The sequence below is a fragment of the Bos grunniens genome, chromosome 3, assembly GCF_055505025.1.
Source record: "Bos grunniens cultivar Pamir isolate PY7600 chromosome 3, Bosgru_T2T1.0, whole genome shotgun sequence".
NCBI lineage: Eukaryota > Metazoa > Chordata > Mammalia > Artiodactyla > Bovidae > Bos > Bos grunniens.
In genome coordinates this window covers 78,170,186-78,194,844 of record NC_141167.1, presented here as the reverse complement: position 1 = coordinate 78,194,844, position 24,659 = coordinate 78,170,186, and the positions used below count along the sequence as shown (strand labels likewise).

Sequence of the window (24,659 nt, the reverse complement as noted above, 5' to 3'; positions counted from 1 at the left end):
GTAATAGTGTATATTTGTTAATCCCAAACTCCTAATTTATCTCTCCTCCAGCTTTCCTCTTTAGTAACCATAAGTTTGTTTTCAGAATCGTTTCTGTTTCTGTTTTGTAAGTTCATTTGTATCATTTTTTTAGATTCTACATATAGGTGATATATGCTATTTGTCTTTGACTTATTTCATTTAGTATGATAATTTCTAGATCCATCCATGTTGTTGCAAATGACATTCATTCTTTTTAATGGTTAACTAAGATTCCGTTAAAGTTCAACATTCAGAAAACGAAGATCATGGTATCTGGTCCCATCACTTCATGGGAAATAGATGGGGAAACAGTGGAAACAGTGTCAGACTTTATTTTTTGGGGCTCCAAAATCACTGCAGATGGTGACTGCAGCCGTGAAATTAAAAGACGCTTACTCCTTGGAAGGAAAATTATGACCAACCTAGATAGCATTATTGAAAAGCAGAGACATTACTTTGCCAACAAAGGTCCGTCTAGTCAAGGCTGTGGTTTTTCCTGTGGTCACGTATAGATGTGAGAGTTGGACTGTGAAGAAGGCTGAGCACTGAAGAGTTGATTCTTTTGAACTGTGGTGTTGGAGAAGACTCTTGAGAGTCCCTTAGACTGCAAGGAGATCCAACCAGTCCATTCTGAAGGAGATCAGCCCTGGGATTTCTTTGGAAGGAATGATGCTAAAGCTGAAACTCCAGTACTTTGGCCACTTCATGCGAAGAGTTGACTCATTGGAAAAGACTCTGATGCTGGGAGGGATTGGGGGCAAGAGGAGAAGGGGACGACAGAGGATGAGATGGCTGGATGGCATCACTGACTCGATGGACGTGAGTCTGAGTGAACTCTGGGAGTTGGTGATGGACAAGGAGGCCTGGCCTGCTCCTTCATGGGGTCGCGAAGAGTTGGACACGACTGAGCAACTGAACTGAACTGAAGAATCCGTTGTATATGTGTAACACATCTTCTTTATCCATTTCTCTGTGATGGACATTTAGGTTGCTTCCATGTCCTGGCTATTGTAAATAGTGTTACAGTGAATATTGGGGTACATGTATGTTTTCAAATTATGGTTTTCCTTGGATATACGTCTAGGAGGGGGATTGCTGAGTCATATGGTAGTTCTGTATTTTTAGTTTTTTAAAGAAACTCATACTGTTCTCTGTAGCAGTTATACCAGTTTACATTCTTAGCAACAGTGTTCCCTTTTCTCCATACCTCTCCAGCATTTATTGTTTGTAGACTTTTTGATGATGGCCATTCTTACTGGTGTAAGTGATACCTCATTATAGTTTTGATTTGCATTTCTCTAATAATTAGCAATGTTGAACATCTTTTTATGTGCTTTTTGGCCATTTGTGTGTCTTCTTTGAAGAAATATCTACTTAGATCTTCTGTCATTTTTTGATTTTTTTTGTTTTTAATATGTTGAGCTGTATAAACTGTTCGTGTCATTTGGAGATAAATTCCGTAACAGTCTGCTTCATTTGCAAATATTTTCTCTCACTTGGGTTATTTTTTAATTTTGTTTATGGTTTTCTTTGCTATGCAGAATCTTTAATTAGGTCCCATTTGTTTACCTTGCATTTTGCTTTCATTAATTTGGGAGGTGGATCCAAAAAGATATTGCTTCAATTTATGTCAGTGAGTGCTCTGCTTATGTTTACCGCTAAGAGCTTTATAGTATCTGGTCTTACATTTAGGTCTAATCCATTGTAAGTTCATTTTTGTGTATGGTGTTAGAGAATGTTCTGGTTTCATTCTATTTGTATATTCTTGCCTCCTTTGCTGTAGTTTAATTGACCATAGGTGCATGGGTGTATTTTGGGGCTTTCTATCTTGTTCCATCGATAGATATTTCTGTTTTTGTGCCAGTACCATATGGTTTTGATGACTGTAGCTTTGCTGTATTGTCTGAAGTTAGAAAGCCTGATTCCTCCATCTCTGTTTTTCTTTTTTAGGATTGCTTAGGCTACTCAGGGTCTTTTGTGTTTCCATACAAACTAAAAAAAATTTTGTTCTAGTTCTGTGAAAGATGATATTTGTGATTTTATAGGTATTGTATTGAAACTGTAGATTGCCTTGGCTAGTCATTTTTGCCAGTACTGATTCTTCAAATCCAAGAACATGGTATATCTTTTCATCTGTTTGTGTCATCTTTGATTCTTTCATCAGCATCTTATAGTTTTCAGAGTATAGATCTTTTTCCTCCTTGTGTAGAATAATTATTTTTCTTGATGAGATAGTAAATGAGATTGTTTCTTTAATTTCTCTTTCTGATCTTTCATTGTTACTGTATAGAAATGCAAGAGATTTATGTATATTAACTTTGGTAATTAATGTTTTTTGATAAATAACTAAATTATCTTTCCATTATATGTGATATTTACTCTGTGTTTGAGAAAATTTTCTTCTGTCTGGCATCCAAAGAATGCTAGCTAGGTCAGACGGAGTGACTTTTGTAGACTGAACCAAATAATATCATTTTTTTCACTTTTCTAATATATTAATGATAATGATAGATTTCTAAAAGTGGAACCATCTTTGAATTCATTGAATAATATGTATTCAGAGATTTTTAATATCCTGTTGAATGAATTTGCTAATATCTAATTTAGAACATTTGTGTATATATTCATAGGTGAGATTGGTTTGAGATTACTCTTTTCCTATCTTAGTCTGCTAATTACAGTGATAGGTTTTGCACTGTGGTATTAGAATTATGCTAGTGTCATGAAAGGTATGAAAACATTTTCTGGTTTTCTTTATGCTTTGAAACAGTCAAATGAAGAATTATCTGTTCCTTGAAGGCCTGATAGAATTAGCCTTTTACCATTTGGGTATGATGCCTTCTTAAGGCATTTTTCTTTAGATTCTTTCCCGTTTCCTTCATGATTTTTTATTCTTTTTTGTTTTGTTTTTTTTGTGTGTGTATTTTTGGGGGCTTTGGCGGGTTTTTGTTGTAGGTGCAGGTCTCTGCTTACAGCACGTTGGCTCTGGAACGTGTGGGCTCAGTAGTTTTGACATGAGGGATCATAGTTCTCCAGTCAGGCATTGAACTCGAGCTTGCTGCTTTGGGAGCTTGGAGTCTTATAACAGCTGGATCACCAGGGAAGTCCCTATCGGTCCTGTTGGATTTTCTGTTTTTCCTTGAGTTATGTTAGTTTATATTTCATTAAAAATCCATTTATTTCATGTTTGTATTTAATTAGTAAAATATCTTATAAGCAGTCTTACAGTTTTTAAAATCTCCATACCATTTCTCCTATGTTCTTAATTGTCTTTTTTTAATGAGAGTTGATAGTTTGTTTTCTTTAGTATTTTTAAAGAAGCAGTTCTTTGTTTCATTAATTAGTTCTGCACTGTCTCTACGCTCCCATCTGATTTCATTAATTTCTATTGTTTGCTAAGTATTTTTTGCCTCTATTTTCAAACAGGTTAGGTTCTGAAAGTCTCATCATTAAGTATATTTGTGTATAACACAAAAACGACTGAAGGATTTGTTTGCATTCCTTACTGCATTTTTCTAATAGGCTTGTGAATCAGTGCTTTGAGACTTTAAAACCAAGCAAGCTGCTCCTCTCTTCCTGCTTATAGATACTCTATAGGGCAGTGATTGTAAGGCTTTAGTGTGCATCAGAATCACCTGAAATAAACAGAGCAGAAAATGTAAATGTTGAAATTCTATCCATTACACTTTTTTTTTTAAACAAAAGTTCTGAAATTCTGATCATCACAGGGATAAAGCCAGTTCTTTATTTTTGCAGCCTTTGGCCTCTTGTTGCCTTCAGTGTGTTTGGTTACCCTCTTAGACAGTTACAGTTAGCATCATAAACCAGTTTGTTCATTGTTGCTTTTCTCCCTTGATTGCTCCTTCAGTGTTTTCTTCCATGGTTGCATTTTCAGTTTTATATGGACTCTTTCCTATTTTATTTCTTGTGCTTCTTTCTTCTCTCCATTTCAGTTTTCCAAAAATGAGGAAAGTCCTAAAATAATCATGGAAAATATCCTAAGTATTTTATGAGAGACACTCCCCTGCTTTTGTGTTAGGAATTTTTGAATGAATACAACTTTTCTGGAATGTGGTATTTGTAACTAGTACCAAGCTTTATACTTATTTACATATAATCTGAATTTGGATTTATGCTTATGAAGAAAAATTTTAACCATGGTTTTATTTGTAATAGTGAAAAATTGGAAACTCAGTATCCATAGTAGGGCAGGGGTTAATTGCATTATGGTATAGCCATGGATTGGGGTACTGTGTGGATATTGAAAGTATTTACAAAGAGTTTTTATCGATATGAGGAAGTGCAAGTGCTGAAGGATTAAAAAGCATAATTGTGTAAAGTGCTTGGTCTCAATTTGTTAAATTTAGCTATGTGTTATGTGTATTTGTATGATGTCAGTTTTAAGTATATGAATAGCTGGAAAGGAATATTCCTAAATATTTATAATGACTCCCTGGATGGAGGTTATCAGTTATTTGTGATTCTTTCTTTATGCCTTTTAAAAGAATGTATAGCTTGCATAATTAGAAAAATATTTTTTATTTTTAAAATGTATTTAGGTTTGTTAGTGTTCATCATGGAGAAGGCAATGGCACCCCACTCCAGTACTCTTGCCTGGAAAATCCCATGGACGGAGGAGCCTGGTGGGCTGCAGTCCATGGGGTCGCTAAGAGTCGGACACGACTGAGCAACTTCACTTTGACTTTTCACTTTCATGCATTGGAGAAGGAAATGGCAACCCACTCCAGTGTTCTTGCCTGGGGACGGGGGAGCCTGGTGGGCTGCCGTCTAAGGGGTCGCACAGAGTCGGACACGACTGAGGTAGCTTAGCAGCAGCAGCAGTGTTCATCAACAGAAATTATTTAAAATTTTTTTTATTGAATGAAAGTCTTTAAATTCTATTGCGCTTTATAATTTTGAAACGTTTCACACACACAATTTTATATAATCCCATAATAATCCTGTTTTTAATCCTCTAATGCTGTGTAGCCCCTAGACTTTCCCTCTCTCCGAACTGATAGCCACTAGTTTGTTCTGTTTGTGAGTCTGCTTCTTTTTTGTTTTATTCGCTAGTTCTTTGTAGTTTTTTAGATTACACGTATAAGTGATATCATACAGTATTTGTCTTACTGTAACTTATTTCACTTAACATAATGCCGTCTATGTCTCATGACAGAAATTATTAAGATAGATTTTTGGTATGATACAAACAGGTAAACAAAGATTTCAGAGTTACAACCATGTTCTTGTTGTATTGTTTTTATTTTTGATAGTGAAATTTATTGTTGATAGTGAAATTTAACAACTAAATGTAAGACTGAGCAGTACCTTGTCAATTTTACTGTAAGTTTAGATTTTTTTTTAATTAGAAAACATTTATACTAGTTGTAAAAAACGGAAACAGAATAGTGTGGTTTAAAGCAAATACTGAAAGTTCCTTATGTACCTGCTCATTTTTTCTTTTCATGGGGGTAGTTTGACACTATACATAGTGTTTTGCAATTTGCTTTTTTCCCCCCTTAACACATACCATTCTTCCCTTAAATTGAAGGCCATTACTTCTAAACAGGTGGGTTTAGGAGAAGAAGAAATTATGAACAAGATCACAGTGGTAAATTTGCCTTTGTTTTGTTAACCTTTCTTTTTCATAAAATCCATAATTGAAAATAGAATCTCTTAAAAGCAGGGAAATCTTACAAAGAAGAATAATTAAGATTTTTTTTACTCAAATCTTCTCATATTTGTATTTTTTTCTTTGAATTTTGGTACTGTATTTTATTATGTAATAGGCCCAGGTTCAATACCAACAGCAACATGAACAACAGAAGAAAGATTTAGAAATCCTTCATCAACGGAACATCCAGCAGCTACAGAACAGATTGTCTGAGTTAGAAACGGCTAATAAAGACCTCACTGAAAGGAAATACAAAGGAGACTCCACCATCAGAGAACTTAAAGCAAAGCTGTCTGGTGTTGAAGAGGTATCAAATCTTGGAGTTGGTTCCCCTCCCTGCCCAGTTTAAAAGCAAGGTCTAATTTGGTAACTTGATTTGAATTTGGTTACTTTATTACTTCTATGGGTAGTATTCTTCTGGATGCTTTGCAAGGATCTCTTTAGATAATCAGCTCAGAGAATACCCAAAATAATTGAGAAACCAAAATCTAATAAAATGGGCTGATTCAAAACAGAGCTAAAGTAAACTTGGTTACTTTTAGTTAGGGTCTTGAGTAGCCCTTTGGCATAGCCCTCAGATTTGCCAGTGTACTTTTAATATCAGCCCAGTGTTGTGGCTCAGGGTATTGGCAGGCTGATCTTCCAGTCTACTCAACATGGCAAACAACTGTGTGAAGTTTCGTGTCTAGTAATAATAATAAAAGTAATGATGATAACTATAACACTGTTTTAAGTGCTTTGCCTATATTAACTCATTTAATTCTTATAGCAGTTATTTTAAAGAAGGTATTATTATTACCCCATTTAAAGATGATGAAACTAAGGCACTGAGAGCTTAAGTAATTTACCCAAGTAAGCCTGGCCATTGAAATTCTCTATTATTGGCCTGTCTCTAATACTGTCTTGTTCTTTCAGGCAACAGAGACATTTAAAAAATATTGCTGTAGTAGTACTTTTGTTGATACTTTGGCAGTGATGATAAACTCCTTCCTATGATAACTATTATACATTATTGTCATATGAGTTATTAGAAAACGTATGTAGATTTTGTTAAACCTATCATGTTCAAATAAACAGTGTTATTCTAGCTCACAAGACCTCCAATTCTGAATAAAGCCTGACTGATTTTATGTTCAGATCCTCATCGCATTCTGCCCTATTAGATGCTTCAGTCCTTCTCGATACCCTCTTCACCTTTCACACCAGTTGGTGAAACATTTCACCCTGCACATTGGATGAGTACTTCATTATAATCCTATGTGGTTTCTTCTGTTTTAGCCCTGACACTGGCCAGTGTATAAACTGTGCTTTGTTATGTTGATTTTCATGTGTGTGTGTATGATCAGTCACTCAGTTGTGTCCAACTCTTTGTGACTAAATAGCCTCCTTTGTCCCTAGGATTTCTCAGGCGAGACTACTGCAGTGGGGTGCTATATAATGTAATCAAAATATTTCTTGCAAGGTTTGCATAGGACTTGGAAATTTTGAGTCCTGAAAACTTTTTTTAAACTTCAGTATTGTTACGTAATTATGTTAAATTATACCTTTTAGAGATTAGTATCCTAAAATTAATAGTTACTACCATTTATTAAGCATTTGAACTTCCCTGGTGGTTCAGACAGTAAAGAATTTGCCTGCACTGCAGGAGACCTGGGTTCCATCCCTGGGTCAGGAAGGACCCCTGGAGAAGGGAATGACAACCTGCTCTAGTATTCTTGCTTGGAGAATCCCATGGACAGAGGAGCCTGGCAGGCTACAGTCCATGGGGTCACAGAGAGAGATGACTGAGCATCTAACACGTAAAACAGAGTTTGTATAAGGGTTTTTGCAGAGGTGAAATAGTTTATGGTATGGTTTCTCTTTTACAAATGAGAGAACTGAAATTACTGAGGTTAAGTAATACTCGAGGTGGCACAGTAGACTTCCCAGGTGGCTGTGGTGGTAAAGAACCTGCCTGCCAATGCAGGAGACATAAGAGACAGCAGGTTTGAGCCCTGGGTTGGGAAGATACCCTGGAGGAGGGTCTGGCAAGGCATTCCAGTATTCTTGCCTGGAGACTCCCATGGACAGAAGAGTCTGGCTGGCTAAAGTCCGTAGGGTCGTAAAAAGTCAGACATGACTGAAGCAAGTTAGCATGCACTCATGCAGTGCTTGATAGCAGAGTCTGTGCTTCTAAAACCACTAGGGTATATACTAGAAAATTATTTTATATAGTTATTGTTAAAATTGAAAACTAGGAATACTATTACGTACTGTACTTTAGTGTACTGGCAACATTTGGACTGATACTAGATGATTGAGGTGTTATTTAGTATGTGTGTGTGCTCAGTCATGTCTGACTCTCTGCGACCCCCGTGGACTGTAGTCCACAAGACTCCTCTGTTGATGGGATTTCCCAGCCAAGAATACTGGAGTGATTGCCATTTCCTACTCCAGAAGATTTTCCTGACCAGGGATCAAACCTGTATCTCTTGGTGTCTCCTGCATTGGAAGGCAGATCTATTAAAAAAATTATTTAAAATATTTTTTCGTGTTTTCACTGTGGTTTGTATTATTGAATATAGTTCTCTGTACTCTGCAGTAGGACCTTGTTATTTATTTTATATAGTGGTTTGTATCTGCTAATCTCAAACTCCTCATTTATATCCCCCTTCTTCCCCTTTGGTAGCTATAAGTTTGTTTTCTATATGAGTCTGTTTCTGTTTTGTAAATATGTTCATTTTTGTCATATTTTGGATTTCACATCTAAGTGATATTATGTAGTATTTGTCTTTCTGACTTATTATTAATTAACAATATCTCATGATTTCTTGGCTACCCTGAGAAACAGGTTGAAGAGCTCAGGTCATACCTCATATGAATGAAATAAAAATCTCTTGGGCAGGATACCAGGCATCAGTAGTAGTTAAAGCTTTCCAGGTGATTTCATTATGCAGACTAGATAGAGGATCACTGCTTTAGTGGTAGAATGATAGGACTTTCTTTTTATTTATGTATTGTATATATTTTGAAATTCTGTTATACCTGAGCGTTTATTACCTAAGTAATTTTTTGAATTTGTAAATTTGAAGACAGCAGAAAATTCTTGTTACTAGGTTTTAAAAGTTTCAGTAATTCATAAGGATTGTTTAATTTTCCCTTACTGTGATTGAATTAGATATTAGTGTATTTTACAGTTATGTTTCAAATCTGAGTTACATATACCTTTAGAGAGACCGTCATTTCTTTAAAAGAGCATTGGTACTGGAACTTCAAAGTTATGAAAGACTTTTTCCTGTTTTAAATATCTTAATTATAAATTATCAGACCAGCCAACTTTCCTTTTTTTTCCCCCTTGTCTAGGAGCTCCAGCGGGCTAAGCAAGAAGTCCTCTCTTTGAGAAGAGAAAATTCTACACTCGATGCTGAATGCCATGAAAAAGAAAAGCATATTAATCAGCTACAAACAAAAGTGGCTGTTTTAGAACAGGAAATCAAGGATAAGGACCAGCTTGTTTTAAGAACAAAAGAAGCGTTTGATACAATCCAGGAACAAAAGGTCTATTTTAAAATTTTCTAAACAAATTGATGATCACATACATATATGATGTTTTTCCTAAATAAACACAGACTTCCTAATTGTTCACATTTTTAAAAATATATATCAGGTGGCTCTGGAAGAAAATGGTGAGAAAAATCAGGTACAACTAGGAAAACTTGAAGCTACAATAAAATCATTATCAGCTGAACTTCTTAAGGTTTGTTTTTTTAAAACAATAGAATATTTCATTGGATTATGTAGAGATGTTTCATTGGACTATGTAGAGACATTCATGTGAAACTCTTCTATAGGCAAATGAAATTATCAAAAAACTGCAAGGGGATCTGAAGACTTTAATGGGTAAGTTGAAATTGAAGAATACAGTAACTATTCAGCAAGAGAAACTCTTGGCTGAAAAGGAAGAAAAATTACAAAAGGAACAAAAAGAATTACAAGATGTTGGACAGTCTCTCCGAATTAAAGAACAAGAGGTAGTTAATATTTTATATTTAGTATGTGTTGACTATTTGCAAAGCTTAATGTATTTCCTCATTTATTTTAAACATTTCTACTTTGTTACATTAGAGAAAGTTTTGGCTTTTTCCCCCAAGAAAACATGACTACAATCAACAGAACTTAATAAACTATTTCAGTTTGAAAAATTAGTTATTATGACTCAAATACGTTGAGTGTTCATATATGTGTGTGTATATATAATTATGTGCACATATATTTTATTACACAGCTGAGCTAATTCCTTTCATATTTAATAGTAATTATTTAATGAATAGTAATATATCTCTTCAGTTTTTATTTTAGCCTTTATTATACTTACTTTAAGGATTAATGTATTTTAGGTATGCAAATTACAAGAACAATTAGAAGCTACAGTTCAAAAACTTGAAGAAAGCAAACAACTTCTAAAAAATAATGAAAAGTGTAAGTATTTTACCTTTTCATTTAAATGAGGTTTTTAGTTTTATTCTTAACCTGCAATTTTTACTGAATTTATAAGTCTAGCTAAATCAAGGTATTGCTGTATACATATAATCTGCTTTAAACATACCATCTTAATGTCTTTGCTGTAGTAAATTAAAATCAACTATCCTGTAAAACAGTTACCATCATTAAAAGAAACCCTATCACATGTGTCAGTACCCAGAAGTAAATGTTGAAAATATTGACTGTAATTTACATTCTTTCCTACTACTTGCTATAATTGCTGTATTTACCTACTGATAATAATACAAATATTTAAAACAAAAATATGAGATTAAGTCTTCTACATTTTTCTCAGTTTGTAATACTGATTTTGAGAACTAAGAGTTTGAATTTAAATAAACTGGAAGATATTCTAGAAATGAAATCAAAGAGATTTCAAAGAGATCCTTGACTTGCAGAAATACGTGCTTCTGATAGACAGTAAAAGGATAAAGAGTCCTTGTGGCAGTTGTAAAATAAAAATATTTAGTGACAAATATTTAGATGAACTTATGTTGTTTTCCTATGATATAACAGTTTTAAAAATGTAAAATTTTAAAAATTAATATAATTTTAAAATACTTAAAATTAGTAGAAAAATTGAAGTATTAAGTTTCTTCTTGTTCTTTTATTTAAGTAATCACATGGTTAAATAAAGAATTAAATGAAAATCAGCTAGTGAGAAAGCAAGATGTATTGGGACCTTCTACCACTCCACCTGTACATTCCAGTAGCAACACCATCAGAAGTGGAATTTCTCCTACCTCAAATGTGGTAAGATTTAAATTAAGATGTTGTGAATGGTCTTGGTAAATTTTCTAAAACAAAAATATTCTCAGATTGTTAGGTGCTGGTACCTAATATGACTAGAGTCCTGTTACAATTTTTAGCACTGAAGTAGTTTTACCTTTGGAAGAGGGACATAAAGGTATACTTACTCTTAACAAAGAGGCTCTATTTTAAGGGTGCACTACTTTGTAACATTTTAATGGATACAGAAATCACTCAGTATTGACTGAAGTAAGGCCAAATATGCTGAAAACTGTTAACAAACACAGAAAGTATTTAGGAGGCCTCAGTAAGGGCGAGCAGGATATGGGCTCAGCTCTGGCACTATACTGGAGGAGCCTAATCTGAATTCTATTGGGAAAAAAAGAGAGAAAGAGAAACCCTATTACCAAGCTTGTCAGCTCTAGATTCTGGAAGAAACGATTTACAAGTGTTAAGCTTTTTAGCTTTGAGTACCTGGATCTGGCTTGGTACTATCAGCTAGGCCTGGGCCTGGCTAGGAATTGGCCTTGCACTCACAGCTAGGTTTTGAGGCTCTCCTGTTGAACATAATCAAATTCACAGAATATCAATACCAGGTAAGGCCATTCTCTGACTGTGATGGATCAAGACAAAAACAAGACCACTTCATAGTCATGTTTGAACACAGACAAAAATAGGACATTGCCAAACCATAAAAATGGGCAAGTATCCTCCGATCCGGCTAAAGTGAGTGACTGCTGCTCATTACCAGTTATAACTTTGGTCTTAGTGCATTCATCCTACCTTACTGGATAAAATCTATTCATATACCTAGTCATATAGTTATCCCCATTTCTTGATAGCATCCAGTCCACAGTATAGCCCCACATTCTTAAACTGTTCCTTGATTCATCTAACACATGACAAAGTCCAATAAATAGTCCTTTTTAACATTATCTTACAGAGACACGTCTCTTTCTAGGTTCCACCTGGTCTTCAGTCTTCCTTGTTGCAAAGAGTGTGTACACCTATAGATGTATTTCTGGTCCAAGTCTTTGACTGGAGGGCATTGGCAGAGGATTTAAAGTGCAAATCCATAGTAGAATTTTTAATCTACTCTAGTAAATGAGATAGTACTTGATGTTTAAAGAAGGGTAAGGATTTCTGCTAACTTGGGAAAAAGTACAGAGTTAAGTGGTACTTACATTTTTAAGTGGTCCTTACTGGTACTGAATTAAAAACATGAAAAGACGACAGGCTTAATCTTACCGACTAATGATAAATAGCTGTGTAAAAGGTATTGCTCGATTATTTTTATTTTATCCCTTATTGGCTTTTTGGTCTAGGACTACCCCCGAACTCCATTTTCAGGAATTCAGGGCCTAGAGGGAACCAAGATGATTCAGAGGTCTTTGTTTTACTTCAGTTCAAAATCAGGTCCAGTGGGTTTTTGTTTTGTTTTGTTTGTTTTGGTCTAAGCTTACACAGCCACTCTGAAAAGCCGTCTGGGCCAAAGATATTCCAGTTTCATAACATGTAATGAAACAGAGTTTGGTGTCATGGTAGACAAGTTTGGCCTCTGAGAGAGTGTTCTTAACTCTTAGTTATTATGGCAGATGCTAATGCCTCCTGCATCGCCAAATACTATTGAGAACAAATTTCTCATCCTCAGCCTTTTTTATGCTTTTATTTTTAGGTTGAGGGTAGACTGACTTACCCAGCTTGTGGGATTGGTTATCCTGTCTCCTCTGCGTTTGCATTCCAGAATACCTTTTCTCATCCTATATCTGCCAAAAATAGCATCCACACAGTTTCAGGACCAAAGGTAGGCAAAATAACTAACACTTTAAAAAAAAAAAAAGAAAATAGCAATTTATTTACTTTATTTAAAACATCTATTTTTTGATCAGTTGCTTAGTATTAAATGAATATAATTCTGAATATATTTATGAATGTCTAGTGTGTTATGCTTACAGGAAATATTAAATGCGCTATATGATTTTTTTGAGTCACTATAATTTATAATAACCTAGATACCAGTATGTTTAAACTTATTTTTATTCCTCTTTATCTCTCCATTTTTTAATTCATTCTTCTACCTGTATCTCCTACAACTCTCAAACCTAACCTAGGATTACCAGTTTCATGCTGCTGGTATATTCGTGGTAGTGAAATTTTTAGATTCCATTGTTAGGATTTAACGGTCTGATTGGCAGGATTATAATAAATTATAAAATGTAGTTCTGACAACATTATCTCGAATAGCATATACTTAGCAATCTCTCAAAACCTTGATTCATTTGCTTTTTTCTGCCTGCTTGAGTTTTTCATCATCATCATTATTACTAATATTTTAGATTTATACATTGTTTTCACATGTATTATAATTGTTTTCACAGTAATTTTCCACCCAGATGAGCCACTGATTCTGTTTTCATTTTTGAGAAGACTGTTTTATGAAAGGTAGAATTCAGGACTTTGAAACTGCTATTATAAACTCTTTATCAAATTAGTTTGGGGCTGACCTAAAAATAAGTTGGCTATGTTGTTTAGGCATATACTTCTTTTTTTACAATCAGATCAGATCAGTCGCTCAGTCGTGTCCGACTCTTTGCGACCCCATGAATTGCAGCACGCCAGGCCTCCCTGTCCATCACCAACTCCCGGAGTTCACTCAGACTCACATCCATCGAGTCAGTGATGCCATCCAGCCATCTCATCCTCTGTCGTCCCCTTCTCCTCTTGCCCCCAATCCCTCCCAGCATCAGAGTCTTTTCCAATCAGTCAACTCTTCACATGAGGTGGCCAAAGTACTGGAGTTTCAGCTTTAGCATCATTCCTTCCAAAGAAATCCCAGGGCTGATCTCCTTCAGAATGGACTGGTTGGATCTCCTTGCAGTCCAAGGGACTCTCAAGAGTCTTCTCCAACACCACAGTTCAGAAGCATCAATTCTTCGGCGCTCAGCCTTCTTGACAGTCCAGTTCTCACATCCATACACGACCACAGGAAAAACCATAGCCTTGACTAGACGAACCTTTGTTGGCAAAGTGATGTCTCTGCTTTTGATTGTACTGTCTAGGTTGGTCATAACTTTTCTTCCAAGGAGTAAGCCTCTTTTAATTTCATGGCTGCAGTCACCATCTGCAGTGATTTTGGAGCCCCCCAAAATAAAGTCTGACACTGTTTGCACTGTTTCCCCATCTATTTTCCATGAAGTGATGGGACTGGATGCCATGATCTTCGTTTTCTGAATGTTGAGCTTTAAGCCAACTTTTTCACTCTCCACTTTTACTTTCATCAAGAGGCTTTTGAGTTCCTCTTCACTCTCTGCCATAAGGGTGGTGTCATCTGCATATCTGAGGTTATTGATATTTTTTTACAATAGTCTTATTAAATAGCCTTATTATTATTTGGAACTATTGAGAATTCTCAGTGAATCGAGAATTAAGCCTGAGTTTTTATATGTAGAATATTATTATGTAAAGAGTATTTAGATGCATTTAATTGGCTTTTCTTGTATTGCTTATTGAAAATTAGATACATGTAATCAAATGAATACTGTTGTTTTTTCATAAATATCAGTATGCTCAAGTGCGCTTACATATTGGTATCAGTTTTTTCTTGAGGATTATAATTAAATTCAAAATTGCTTTTAAACAGCTTTCCAGCAATATATATATAATGTTCAAAATGAAGACGAGAACTACTGCAGATAATTGTTTAGTTGGTAGGACTAAATATGACTTATAATAAGATTACCTTTCTTATAGCTCTTCTGGAATCGGAGGAATTATGATAACAATCCTGTTCTTAAATATCAAAGCCAGACTTCTAGTGTTTCCTGTATTATTGGCCTCCATAGTCTTTTGGTATGCATCCCTCACGAAAGCAACCAAACAGCCCTAATACTAACAGTACACTTTGAACTTGAATCTCTAATTGAATATTTATTTGTAAATTGAATGCATATACTGCTCAATTATAATGGTTAAAATATGGAATCAGATTTTGGAGTTTAAATCCTGCCTTTTATCAGTATGAAGTTGGGCAAGCCAGTAACAAACAAAAATATCTAGTTGTCCTGCTTCAGTTTCTCCATTTGTAAAGTGGAGCAATAATTTTATCTTACTGAATTTCTGTGAACCTTGAGTTGATGCATTTGCTTAGAATTGTGCCTCGGATGCATTTGCAGTAGCTTTTACTCAAGGGATAGTTCAGCCCTCTTACAAATGCTCCCTACTGAATGTCCTAAATGATCACCAAGAGTGTCCACTTTACCTTCATGATTTTGAATCTTGGAAGATGTTCAGCTAAAAGCTCTGCTGTGTTTATTTGCGCAGCATTGTGGAGTTTTACTCTATCATGTACCTGTGCTGTGCGTATGTGCTCAGTCATGTTCGACTCCTTGTGACCCCCATGGACTGTAGCCCACTAGGCTCCTCTGTCCATGGGATTTTCCACACAAGAATCCTGGAGTGAGTTGCCATTTACTCCTCCAGGGGATCTTCCTGACCCAGGGATTGAACCCGGGGCTCTTCCATTTCCCACATTGGCAGGCAAACCGCCTTTACCACTTCACTGTCTTTACCACTGAACCACATGGGCAGCCCCATGCATGTGCCTAGTATTCAGAAAAGACTCAAGGGGATTCACGTGTTGATTTCTGGCGCTTGTTCTCTTTATACCTCACTTTTCATCGGAATTCTGCCTTGCAGCTTCCAGGTACCTACCTCATCCTCCCTAAACTGATGATCTTCTCCATTTAGCAGTACCTTCTTTGTCTGTACTGTAGTGAGGCAGGAAGTGCCTCTGATTAGAAAGCTGGGTCAGTCGTATGGATCACAGCTTCTCTCAGAGATCACAGTCCTGTACTACCTGTTGGCTAGTTTTGGGGACCATTCTTTTGTTTATTTTGTCCAGTTTTCTAATTATTTATCATTGGTGTCTGGAAACTGTATTATGTATAAAGATGTTAGGCTCTTTTAAAATTTTCTTCCCTCTTGCATGTTTTCTATAAGGACTATGCGAATCACCTTACTTCACTTTTTAAAAGTCCTGTACTTGTATTTTTTGTGATCTTGTTAAATGTGTAGATTAATATAGGGAGAATTGTTATCTTTAGAATGTTAAGCCTTGATAGCTGAGGAAAGCAGCATATACCTTTCTGATTTATAATTTTTTCCTATTAAGCTAGTATCTATATTTTATTATGATTTTTAACAAAAAATAGGTGTTTATCTCCTTATGCCTTTTTTTTGGATTCAAGTCATCATAACTTTTTTTTTTGATTTATTAGTATGGTGACTTACGTTTATGGATTTCCATAACATAAAGCCCATATGTATATTTTTGGTATGAAACCCCCTCAGTCATAGTCATTATTATTTTAAATAAGCTACTACATCCCATATGCTTGATATTTTATTTTGGACTTTTGTATAGATTCTTGGATTGTTTTTGATTATTTCAAAGTTTAGATTCCTAGCACTCATTTAGAATTCTTCAATATGATAAGAGTTTAAATTCTTGAAAGGGAATTTTCAGAATGCATGTGGTAAATAAATGCATCATTGTGGTTCTTGGTTACTTTTAACATTAAAGCAGTGTATAATGTATTATACTTAAATGTATAATGTTCATGTTTTCATTTCAAAATAAATAATTTGTGCTATTACTCTTGCTTATATGATGGGAACTTTTGGGTAAGGAGAAATAGGATTTTAAAATTAAACCTTCTCAATAAAATGTGCTTGTGTTATAAAATATAGGTTGAACTTCTGTGGTCTAGATTTATTAGAGAAAAAATTTAGCCACCTATCTGTATATAGAACTGTCTCGGTTACTCCTGTTTAGTCTCAGTTCTTACTAATCAGTTATATGATGTTTTCCCTCTTCACAGGTTCAGTTTAACTTGCAGTTTACAAAACCAAATCCATCACTAGGAGATGTTCAGTCAGGAACAACTATTAGTATGCCCTGCTCAACTGATAAGGAAAAGTAAGTTCTTGACATAAAATTTAATGTTTGTAATTCTGAGAGTCATCTTAAGGAGTTTTTAACAGTGTTTGAAAGCTGTGATGACCACTTATTTATGTGATGTGTTAAGTTGCTGAGCAGTGGGATTAAGTTAGTCACTTTAATCTGTAAGAAAGTGGTTTCTCATTTTTTTAAAACTATGGACGGAGGAGCCTGGTAGGCTGCAGTCCATGGGGTCGCTAAGAGTCGGACACGACTGAGCGACTTCACTTTCACTTTTCACTTTCATGCATTGGAGAAGGAAATGGCAACCCACTCCAGTGTTCTTGCCTGGAGAATCCCAGGGACAGGGGAGCCTGATGGGCTACCGTCTGTGGGGTCGCAAAGAGTCGGACACGACTGAAGCGACTTAGCAGCAGCAGCAGTAAAATTTAATTTTTTAAAAGGGATTTCCCTACATAACTGAAGAATACCCTTTCAGATATTCTTGGGCAATTAGATAGAAATCTTTAATTCATCAGAGTTGGCGGGGTTTTTTTTATTTTCCGATATGGCTATGTCTACCTTTGGAAGCTCTTTGTCCAAGTAATTGCTTCCAGTGTACTCTGAGAATTAAAATTCTGTGGTAAATAAGAGTGAAAAGGCTTTTGAGGTTGCGCCCTAGCCAAGCTAACATAAATAAGCTTTAATGCCAATTTTGCCTACTCAGATTCCTTGCCTATTTTTTAGTTAAGGTGGTTTTGCATAGTGAAGTTTGTTGAATCAGTGAGTTGTGGCTAAAGTAAACAATTTATAGATGCAAATTTGTCTGTCTGATTAGTGTTTATGTTTGTAATACTGTTTTCTTACCATTATGTTTATTTACTTAAAATTTAATTGCTTTAAGGTTTGTCTGCTGGTACTCATTATCTTGAGCCATCACCATCCCCAGTATGTTGCAAACTAAATTACTGACATGGCTCCAAGAGGCTTATTCTTCCAGGTCTCTGGCCTTTATTCATTGGCTCCTCTAAAATTAGCACCAAGATGAGTATTATAATAGTTAATGTTTGTGAGCCTCCATTTTTTAAAAAGGTGAGAATTCTTTCAGGTCCTGAAATGTTCATGTTTGCTGTACTGAAGCTCATAGTTGTTAAAGTGCCAGAACACCTGGAATTAATAGAACACCATGATGTTTATGTTTAACTTTATCATGTACACCAAGAACAATTTTACTTAACAGAAAAAAATGATATTTGTGGTACAAAGTCAATATAATCACGTGTCTATAAAATTAGGACTGTTGTGCTGTTTTGAGTTGTTTAGAATTTATTTGTAGTCTGCTAGTAATAAGTGGCAAAGGTTAAAGAAAAATATTAAAATTGAAAAAACACCTATTCACCCATTTTTTTCTGAAAATTGAGAAAAGACCATCATTTAATTTTAAAGATAAAATGTCGTTGCTTTACAAGATCTTTTAACTTCTTACAAGTGTACTATTAGAGAAAATGTTAACAGTGGACAGATTTAAAAGGAAGGAATATAGTGGTTGAAAGAGGGAAAGTACAACTACAGAATACCCCCTCCTTTGTTTTTTTCAAGATTTCATGTTTTTATTCATCTGACCAGAATTTATTAGTGTAGTGAGTATTAACAGTTAATAATGACCACTTTGAAGCACCACAAAATTTTGAGGGGCTTTTGGTCAAAGGAAAATCTTAATTTTTTTACTGAGAAGATGTATACTTTGGCTTATGGATAAATTATTTGCTTAAGAAACCACTGAAAAGCATGATTTGGTTTGAACAAAGCTATAAATGTTAGTTATATTGTGATATATTTATTTGTATATAAACATTCAGACCTTACTGTAGAGAAAATAAGACTTTGTTAAATTAAGTTCATAATTACTGTTTTCCTTTCAAGTGGTGAAAATTTAGGACTGGAATCCATATATCTGAAGAAAAGGGAAGATAGCATTCCTTTGCGTGGACTCAGCCAAAATCTATTTAATAATCCAGGTGAGAAGACATTTCTGAAGTAGTGTGGATTGTATACTGTGGTTTAATTAAGTGTATTATATAAGGACTAACATAAATACAAATAATTTTTTTGTCCTCATTTGCAGACCATCAGAAAGATGGCACTTTAGGAGCATTACAGACATCTTCAAAACCCACAGTGCTCCCTTCTGCATCTTCAGCTTACTTTCCCGGGCAGCTACAGAACAGTTAATCCTAGTGTCGTCTGTTTTTTTTTTTTGAAATTTTAGAAATTGACATGGCTTAAAAATATGGTAACAGCATATAGCTCAAATTCTGAACACGCAGGTTTCAGGGTTTACTTGAGTTACTGCTGTATTAGATTGGATCCTTTACTGCCATCATTTATGCAGTTTAGAGGAGCAAATCTGTACTTGGAAATTGGTGAAGATTCTGAACAAATGACACTTTTTAGTTTGGAATGTGGTGTTTTATAGAATAATATGAATTTTATTAAACTAATCCTTAGAACTTCTGAGAATTTCTAAGGAAAGAATTGATCCTTGTAAGGGAGAGCCTGATCATTGAGTATCTTAGTTCATTAAAACCTGCTCAGACATATTAATATTTTAATGAAGCCAAAGAATGCTATCAGTTCACTTTATCATTTTCATTAGTACAATAAAATTTTAAATTTGCCACCTGAGAATTATGAAGGAAAATTATTATCTCTTGAAATATATTATTGATGATATTTAAAGGGAAAAATCCTGAAATTACCTTAAATGAATGAAATTCTTCATAGCAAGTAAATATTTTCCTTGAACCCTTTAAATTATCTTTTGAGTAAGTCTATAATTTTAATATATTATACAAACAATTTTGGACAGTCTAATTACATGACCAGATTAGGTACAAAGTGCTTTAAGTCATTTGAGCCAGTTAATAGGATTTTAATACTTCCTGGAAGCCTGTAGTCATCCAGTTGTTCTCTTTCATTTGAAGTTTTGTTATTCACTTAAATCTGTATTAGTGGAATATTGTTTTAAAAATTAGTACTTACACAAAATATTTACAAGAGCATAATGAAGATTAATTTTTATAATATCAAAATAGGTTCATTTTCATGTTGGCTTAGTAAAGTAGGCAAGGTGAATAATTTTAGAAGTGACAGCTTTCTTTTCTTCCCTATAATTAAAAGTTTCAAGTAAGAATTTGTTCCTTGGAAAAAATGAGGTGATTTAAAAAAAACTTTTCACAATCACAGGGCTCCATTTTGTTTTCTTAACAGCCATCCAGTAGAGTAGCATTCTCTTAAGAAACCTTTAAAGCATTTTTTGTTTATAGAGTGTTAATGCTCTTGTGATACTTTTTCAAAATATTTTCAAGAATGTTATTACACAGATGAGGCAAAGAGACATTTCAGGATATTGACAACCCACCAATGTTATTAGCCTCCATAGTAAAATAGAGAATCTTTGCTAATTCTTTTGTGAAGCCACAATATTGAGTCTTTTCACACTTTGAAACTGCTGGGAATTGCAAACTGTCTTAAAATAGGGATCTATTGTAAAAAAAAAAAAAAAGCTTAGTAACCATTATTAGTTTTTATACAGTTTTTTGGTGTGTGTCATTTAGATATACTATATTAGTAAGAATACTCAGTTACAGTAACTTGAAAACACTAATTTGGAAAACAACTTCTCGGCAATATTGGACTCTACATTGTAAATACTGTGTAATATAAAACGTTGTGACAAGGGTTTGGATAGGATATATGACATAAGGATACAACAGCTAGGATAGAGATCATTTTGATGTCAACTTCGTAAAGACTTTTTGGTATTAAGTACAGACTTCTGAGTGTGCTAATTATTTTCTCTACCTCTTAAACTTTTATTTGAAATTGTTCTGCTGTGTACAATTGTACATGTGTTAATAATCAAAATACTGCATTTAATGTATTTCTGTAAACTGAGCTTTGTTTTAATAAAGTATTAATATTTTGGGAATATGACATACTTAAATGTGTATAAAAACAGAAATAGGACCGACCTATAACACCTGCACCTGTGCTTAGAAAATTATTTTCAGTTAATTTATGGACTAAGTTTTCATTGCTTTGCTTCCTATAACAACAGTATTGAGGGAAATGAAATGGATTCAAAGGGAGAAGATATTGTTACTGTAAAAGTACAGTAACAAAGCCAAAACAGGCCTTATAAGGGAATCACAGATCAAGACTTTCTTTAAAAAAAAATCATTAAAATATTTAATTTTATTAACAGAATATTTACATTTCTTTTAAGACCTTATTTAACCATAGTGAATGTTCCAAGTTTAAAAAGCATTAAGCAATAACCACACACAAGATGAAAACAGTGTAAACTATACAGTACTTTATGTACAATTTTTACAAAGTAACACTTTTTTAAATAATATAACTGGACACAAAAATATACACTATAGAGAAATTCACATCAGTAATTGTATAAAGCTCTCTTCTAGGGTCCTGAAAATTTAGGACAAACATTAGCTCTGTAAATAAAGTGTTACTGTGACAGTCCTGAAAGGCCACTATATATATTTATCTACATATAGATATCACATTGACATTTTTCAAGGCTACCAGCTTTACTATATAATTTTTAGATTATGTATTCAAGTGTTGAGGTCCTTATGATTATGCAAACATTAAAAGATAGTGGTATAAGTAGCTGGGAAACAAATTCGAGCCAGCATTTAGATTTACAGGCTCCAGACACCCCAATTTAAATTCTAAATGGCTGATCTTTTCTCATTTCAAAAACAGTAGTGAATAATGTTTAAAATAAAATTACTAAAAACAAGCTTGAAACATGATTCAGATTTAGTATAGTTTTCTTAAGAATTTTGTTTTTTAAATGCAAACATTTACCATTTCTTTAGTGCATCTGCATTAAGGCTTTGAATTATTTGACCCAAGATTTTACAATATTAAAATCTGACTCAGGATTTTACCATGGTAAAATGAACAGGTCCACACTATACTACCTACTCTGTCTCACTGTTGAGTCAGCATAAATAGAGTTAAAGCTCAACACCTGAAGGAAATGGTAGCAGAGACATTGCTAGTATCTAAAGAAGTTACATATATAGTTTTAAATTTTAATTAAAGGATGTATAATAAACAGCTTAGTGGCAAGAAACTGGTGCTAATAAACGATTTCTTTTCAAAAGAAATTGTAACATCTTTGGAAAACTGTCCGGTTCTTTTTCTTTTCTTTAGTTCCCACGCAGTTCATGCAGATACATTTCTTAAGACAATCTTATTAAAAGTACATTGTGGATGGAAATGGAATGTACATCCAGAACTACAGGTGAAAACTAAGACCTGGGTACTGATAGAAAAGTCTTCCTGATTTCGGTTGTCACACGTTTGTGTCCTGGAGTAAAGGTTCTTTGGCCTCTCCTGGCGCTTGTGTACTGTGAGGATGGCTGTGACTACCACAGTGCTTTCTCCAACTGCTGGACCGTAAGCTTAAATTGGTATGTTCTGGAATAAACAAGGCAACAAGCAGAGCCAGCAGTACTGAACAGGCTCCAAAGAGGAAGGGGGGGCCAGGGATGATGGAATTCTGAGGAAGAAAAAGATAATTAAGATCTTTGCACAGACTTCTTTGCTCATAAGAAATTGCTTATCTTTTAGAATAACTGATGGCTGTGAATTATAAGGCAATGATTCTTCTTCATTAAAGCCACAGTTAGAAAAAAAAAAAGTTTTCAAAGGGAAAAGAAACACTATTGCTGACCCAAGAAATAGCCCCAATTTTTTTTAAAAACAACACATGCAAAAATATATTGTCACTTAGAGCATAAGATATGAACACAGTCTATGAACTTTCACTTTATTTTTAGTTTAAGAAGAAAACAGGGACATGTCAAAAGTGAAATCAAGTAATATATAATATTAACTGCTGTAGCAGAATGACTGACCATTTTCTTTAAAAGGTGGTTATATTCTTTAGTGACTGAAAGTGAGAAAAACAGATAATGCTGTTACTATGAGAAGAATCAAACAGACTTGTGTTTTAGTCCCAAATTACATTCATCCTAAGCAAAAACCTGCACTGCCAGTTTTACCTACCTGTGGGCTTGTGTAGAGCCCACAAGCAAGCATGCTTTTTTATTTAAAAGCAGTCTTAGCTGGTTAGAAGAGGAATGTAGAACTCTGCTAAATACAAAGAAACTAGTGAGTTGTTTTTATTGGCTAAAATGATAATATGTTTCACAGTTAATATTTCAGTTTTAAGGAGGGAACTTTAGTGAACAAAGATGTTTACCAGCACCTAACTGACTTCTATAGAAAGGCAGGTCTGATACAGGGCACTCAAACATTCCAGAAGCCTTACATGAAAGACAAATAGTTTACACAAATGGCCGTTACCTATGCCACTAGGTACAGTAAGACAAACTAGAAATTAATATATAATAATAAAAAAAATTATCCAGGGAAGAAAGGAATACACAGCCAGTTTTATAAAGAAATGTGTGTATAGAAGGATATGGTCCCTTGGGCTTTGGTTTTAAGTGTTTTTATTCAATCTAAGAATCTCAAATGCTTTTATAAAATGACCACAAAATATCTTTCAGTCCAGCCAAACGAATGGACTTCTTATAATTACCTGTTCAAAGTGGTGCTGTGGGCTTGTGTTTGTTCCCAAGTCTGTTCCTGTCATTGGCAGTTCTTTAAGTTCCACATGGAATATGTAGAAAATAAATCCATAAAGAGCTGGTCCCAGACCATTGCATAATCCTCGAATTCCTGTTATCATTCCTTGAACGACACCTGAATTGTTTAAACAAATTAGTGTACCACTTAGTTCCTACTGTATAAGACCTGGAATCACTTATTCTAAAGGCAAAGCTTTTAACAGACACTGGCAACTTACTGCAGTGGCATCAAGATTACTTTGACGCTATAAGCTCTACAAAGTACAGTGAGCTGTCTTGATACAAATGTAAGCTCAGGTATACTGAGATATAGGTCTAATTTAGAAACAAGTGAGCAGAATTATTTATTTCCCTAAAAAAAAATCTGGCTCAAAATCAGGCATTGGTTCGTAAGCATCATAAGCACAGATACTAAAAAACCTGTCCCCAAGCAGCTCCTTAAGATCTCACTTGGTCAAATATAGCACTCTCCCTCCTTTTAAAAAAAGACTTATTTATTTGGCAACCTTGGGTCTTAGTTGTGGCATGCAGGCTTGGTTGCTCTGTGGCATGTGGGATCTTAGTTCCCTGACCAGGGATTTAACCTGCATCCCCTACACTGCAAGGTTAATTCTTAACCACTGGACCACCAGATAAGTCCCTAAGTCCCCTTTTATAGTCTGATTTTTGTTTTATCTCTGGGATCTCCTAAATTTAAAAAGCAACTTGATTTGGCCAGGGTCCTTTCCTTATTTATCAGCCAAGTGACTTCTGCTACTCTTTTGTAATGCCCCCTTTTTTTCCTTTTGACATAAACAAGCTTTTCAAAGAACTATTCCTCATCTATTAGAATTTTAAGAATTAAAGAGTTCCTGCCACAAAAACATAAGACAATAAAAATAAGTTCTTTATGTTCTTTAGATAACAAACATACAATATTAATGAAAGGGTATGGATAAGGAGATGGCAACCCACTCCAGGATTCTTGCCTGGAGAATCCCATGGATGGAGGAGCCTTGCAGGCTACAGTCCATGGGGTTACAGAGTGACATGACAGAGCGATTTCACTTCACTTCATCAGTGT

At 34.6% G+C, this 24,659-nt stretch overlaps 2 protein-coding genes across 9 annotated transcripts in view; one reads left to right on the top strand and one right to left on the bottom strand.

Annotated features, from left to right (window-relative positions):
- The window catches only part of SASS6 (SAS-6 centriolar assembly protein), a 39,921-nt gene extending 19,026 nt beyond the window's left edge, over nt 1–20,895 (top strand). For 2 of the 3 annotated variants that reach the window (XM_086391405.1, XM_086391406.1), the window contains exons 8-17: nt 5,811–6,002; nt 9,038–9,232; nt 9,342–9,431; nt 9,526–9,705; nt 10,072–10,153; nt 10,833–10,969; nt 12,642–12,770; nt 16,846–16,943; nt 18,828–18,922; nt 19,030–20,895. In XM_086391405.1, coding sequence (XP_086247531.1) covers nt 5,811–6,002; nt 9,038–9,232; nt 9,342–9,431; nt 9,526–9,705; nt 10,072–10,153; nt 10,833–10,969; nt 12,642–12,770; nt 16,846–16,943; nt 18,828–18,922; nt 19,030–19,136 — 1,305 coding nt within the window. In that variant the 3' untranslated portion in view covers nt 19,137–20,895. The remainder of the gene's footprint in view (nt 1–5,810; nt 6,003–9,037; nt 9,233–9,341; nt 9,432–9,525; nt 9,706–10,071; nt 10,154–10,832; nt 10,970–12,641; nt 12,771–16,845; nt 16,944–18,827; nt 18,923–19,029) is intronic. The other variant, XM_086391407.1, reaches the window with a different exon arrangement.
- A 232-nt stretch (nt 20,896–21,127) lies between these two features.
- SLC71A1 (solute carrier family 71 member 1) overlaps nt 21,128–24,659 on the bottom strand; it is a 53,419-nt gene continuing 49,887 nt past the window's right edge. For all 6 annotated transcript variants that reach the window (XM_086391412.1, XM_086391414.1, XM_086391410.1 and 3 more), the window contains 2 exons: nt 23,548–23,711; nt 21,128–22,500 (listed from right to left, as the gene is read on the bottom strand). In XM_086391412.1, the coding sequence (XP_086247538.1) occupies nt 22,294–22,500; nt 23,548–23,711 (371 nt within the window). In that variant the 3' untranslated portion in view covers nt 21,128–22,293. The remainder of the gene's footprint in view (nt 22,501–23,547; nt 23,712–24,659) is intronic.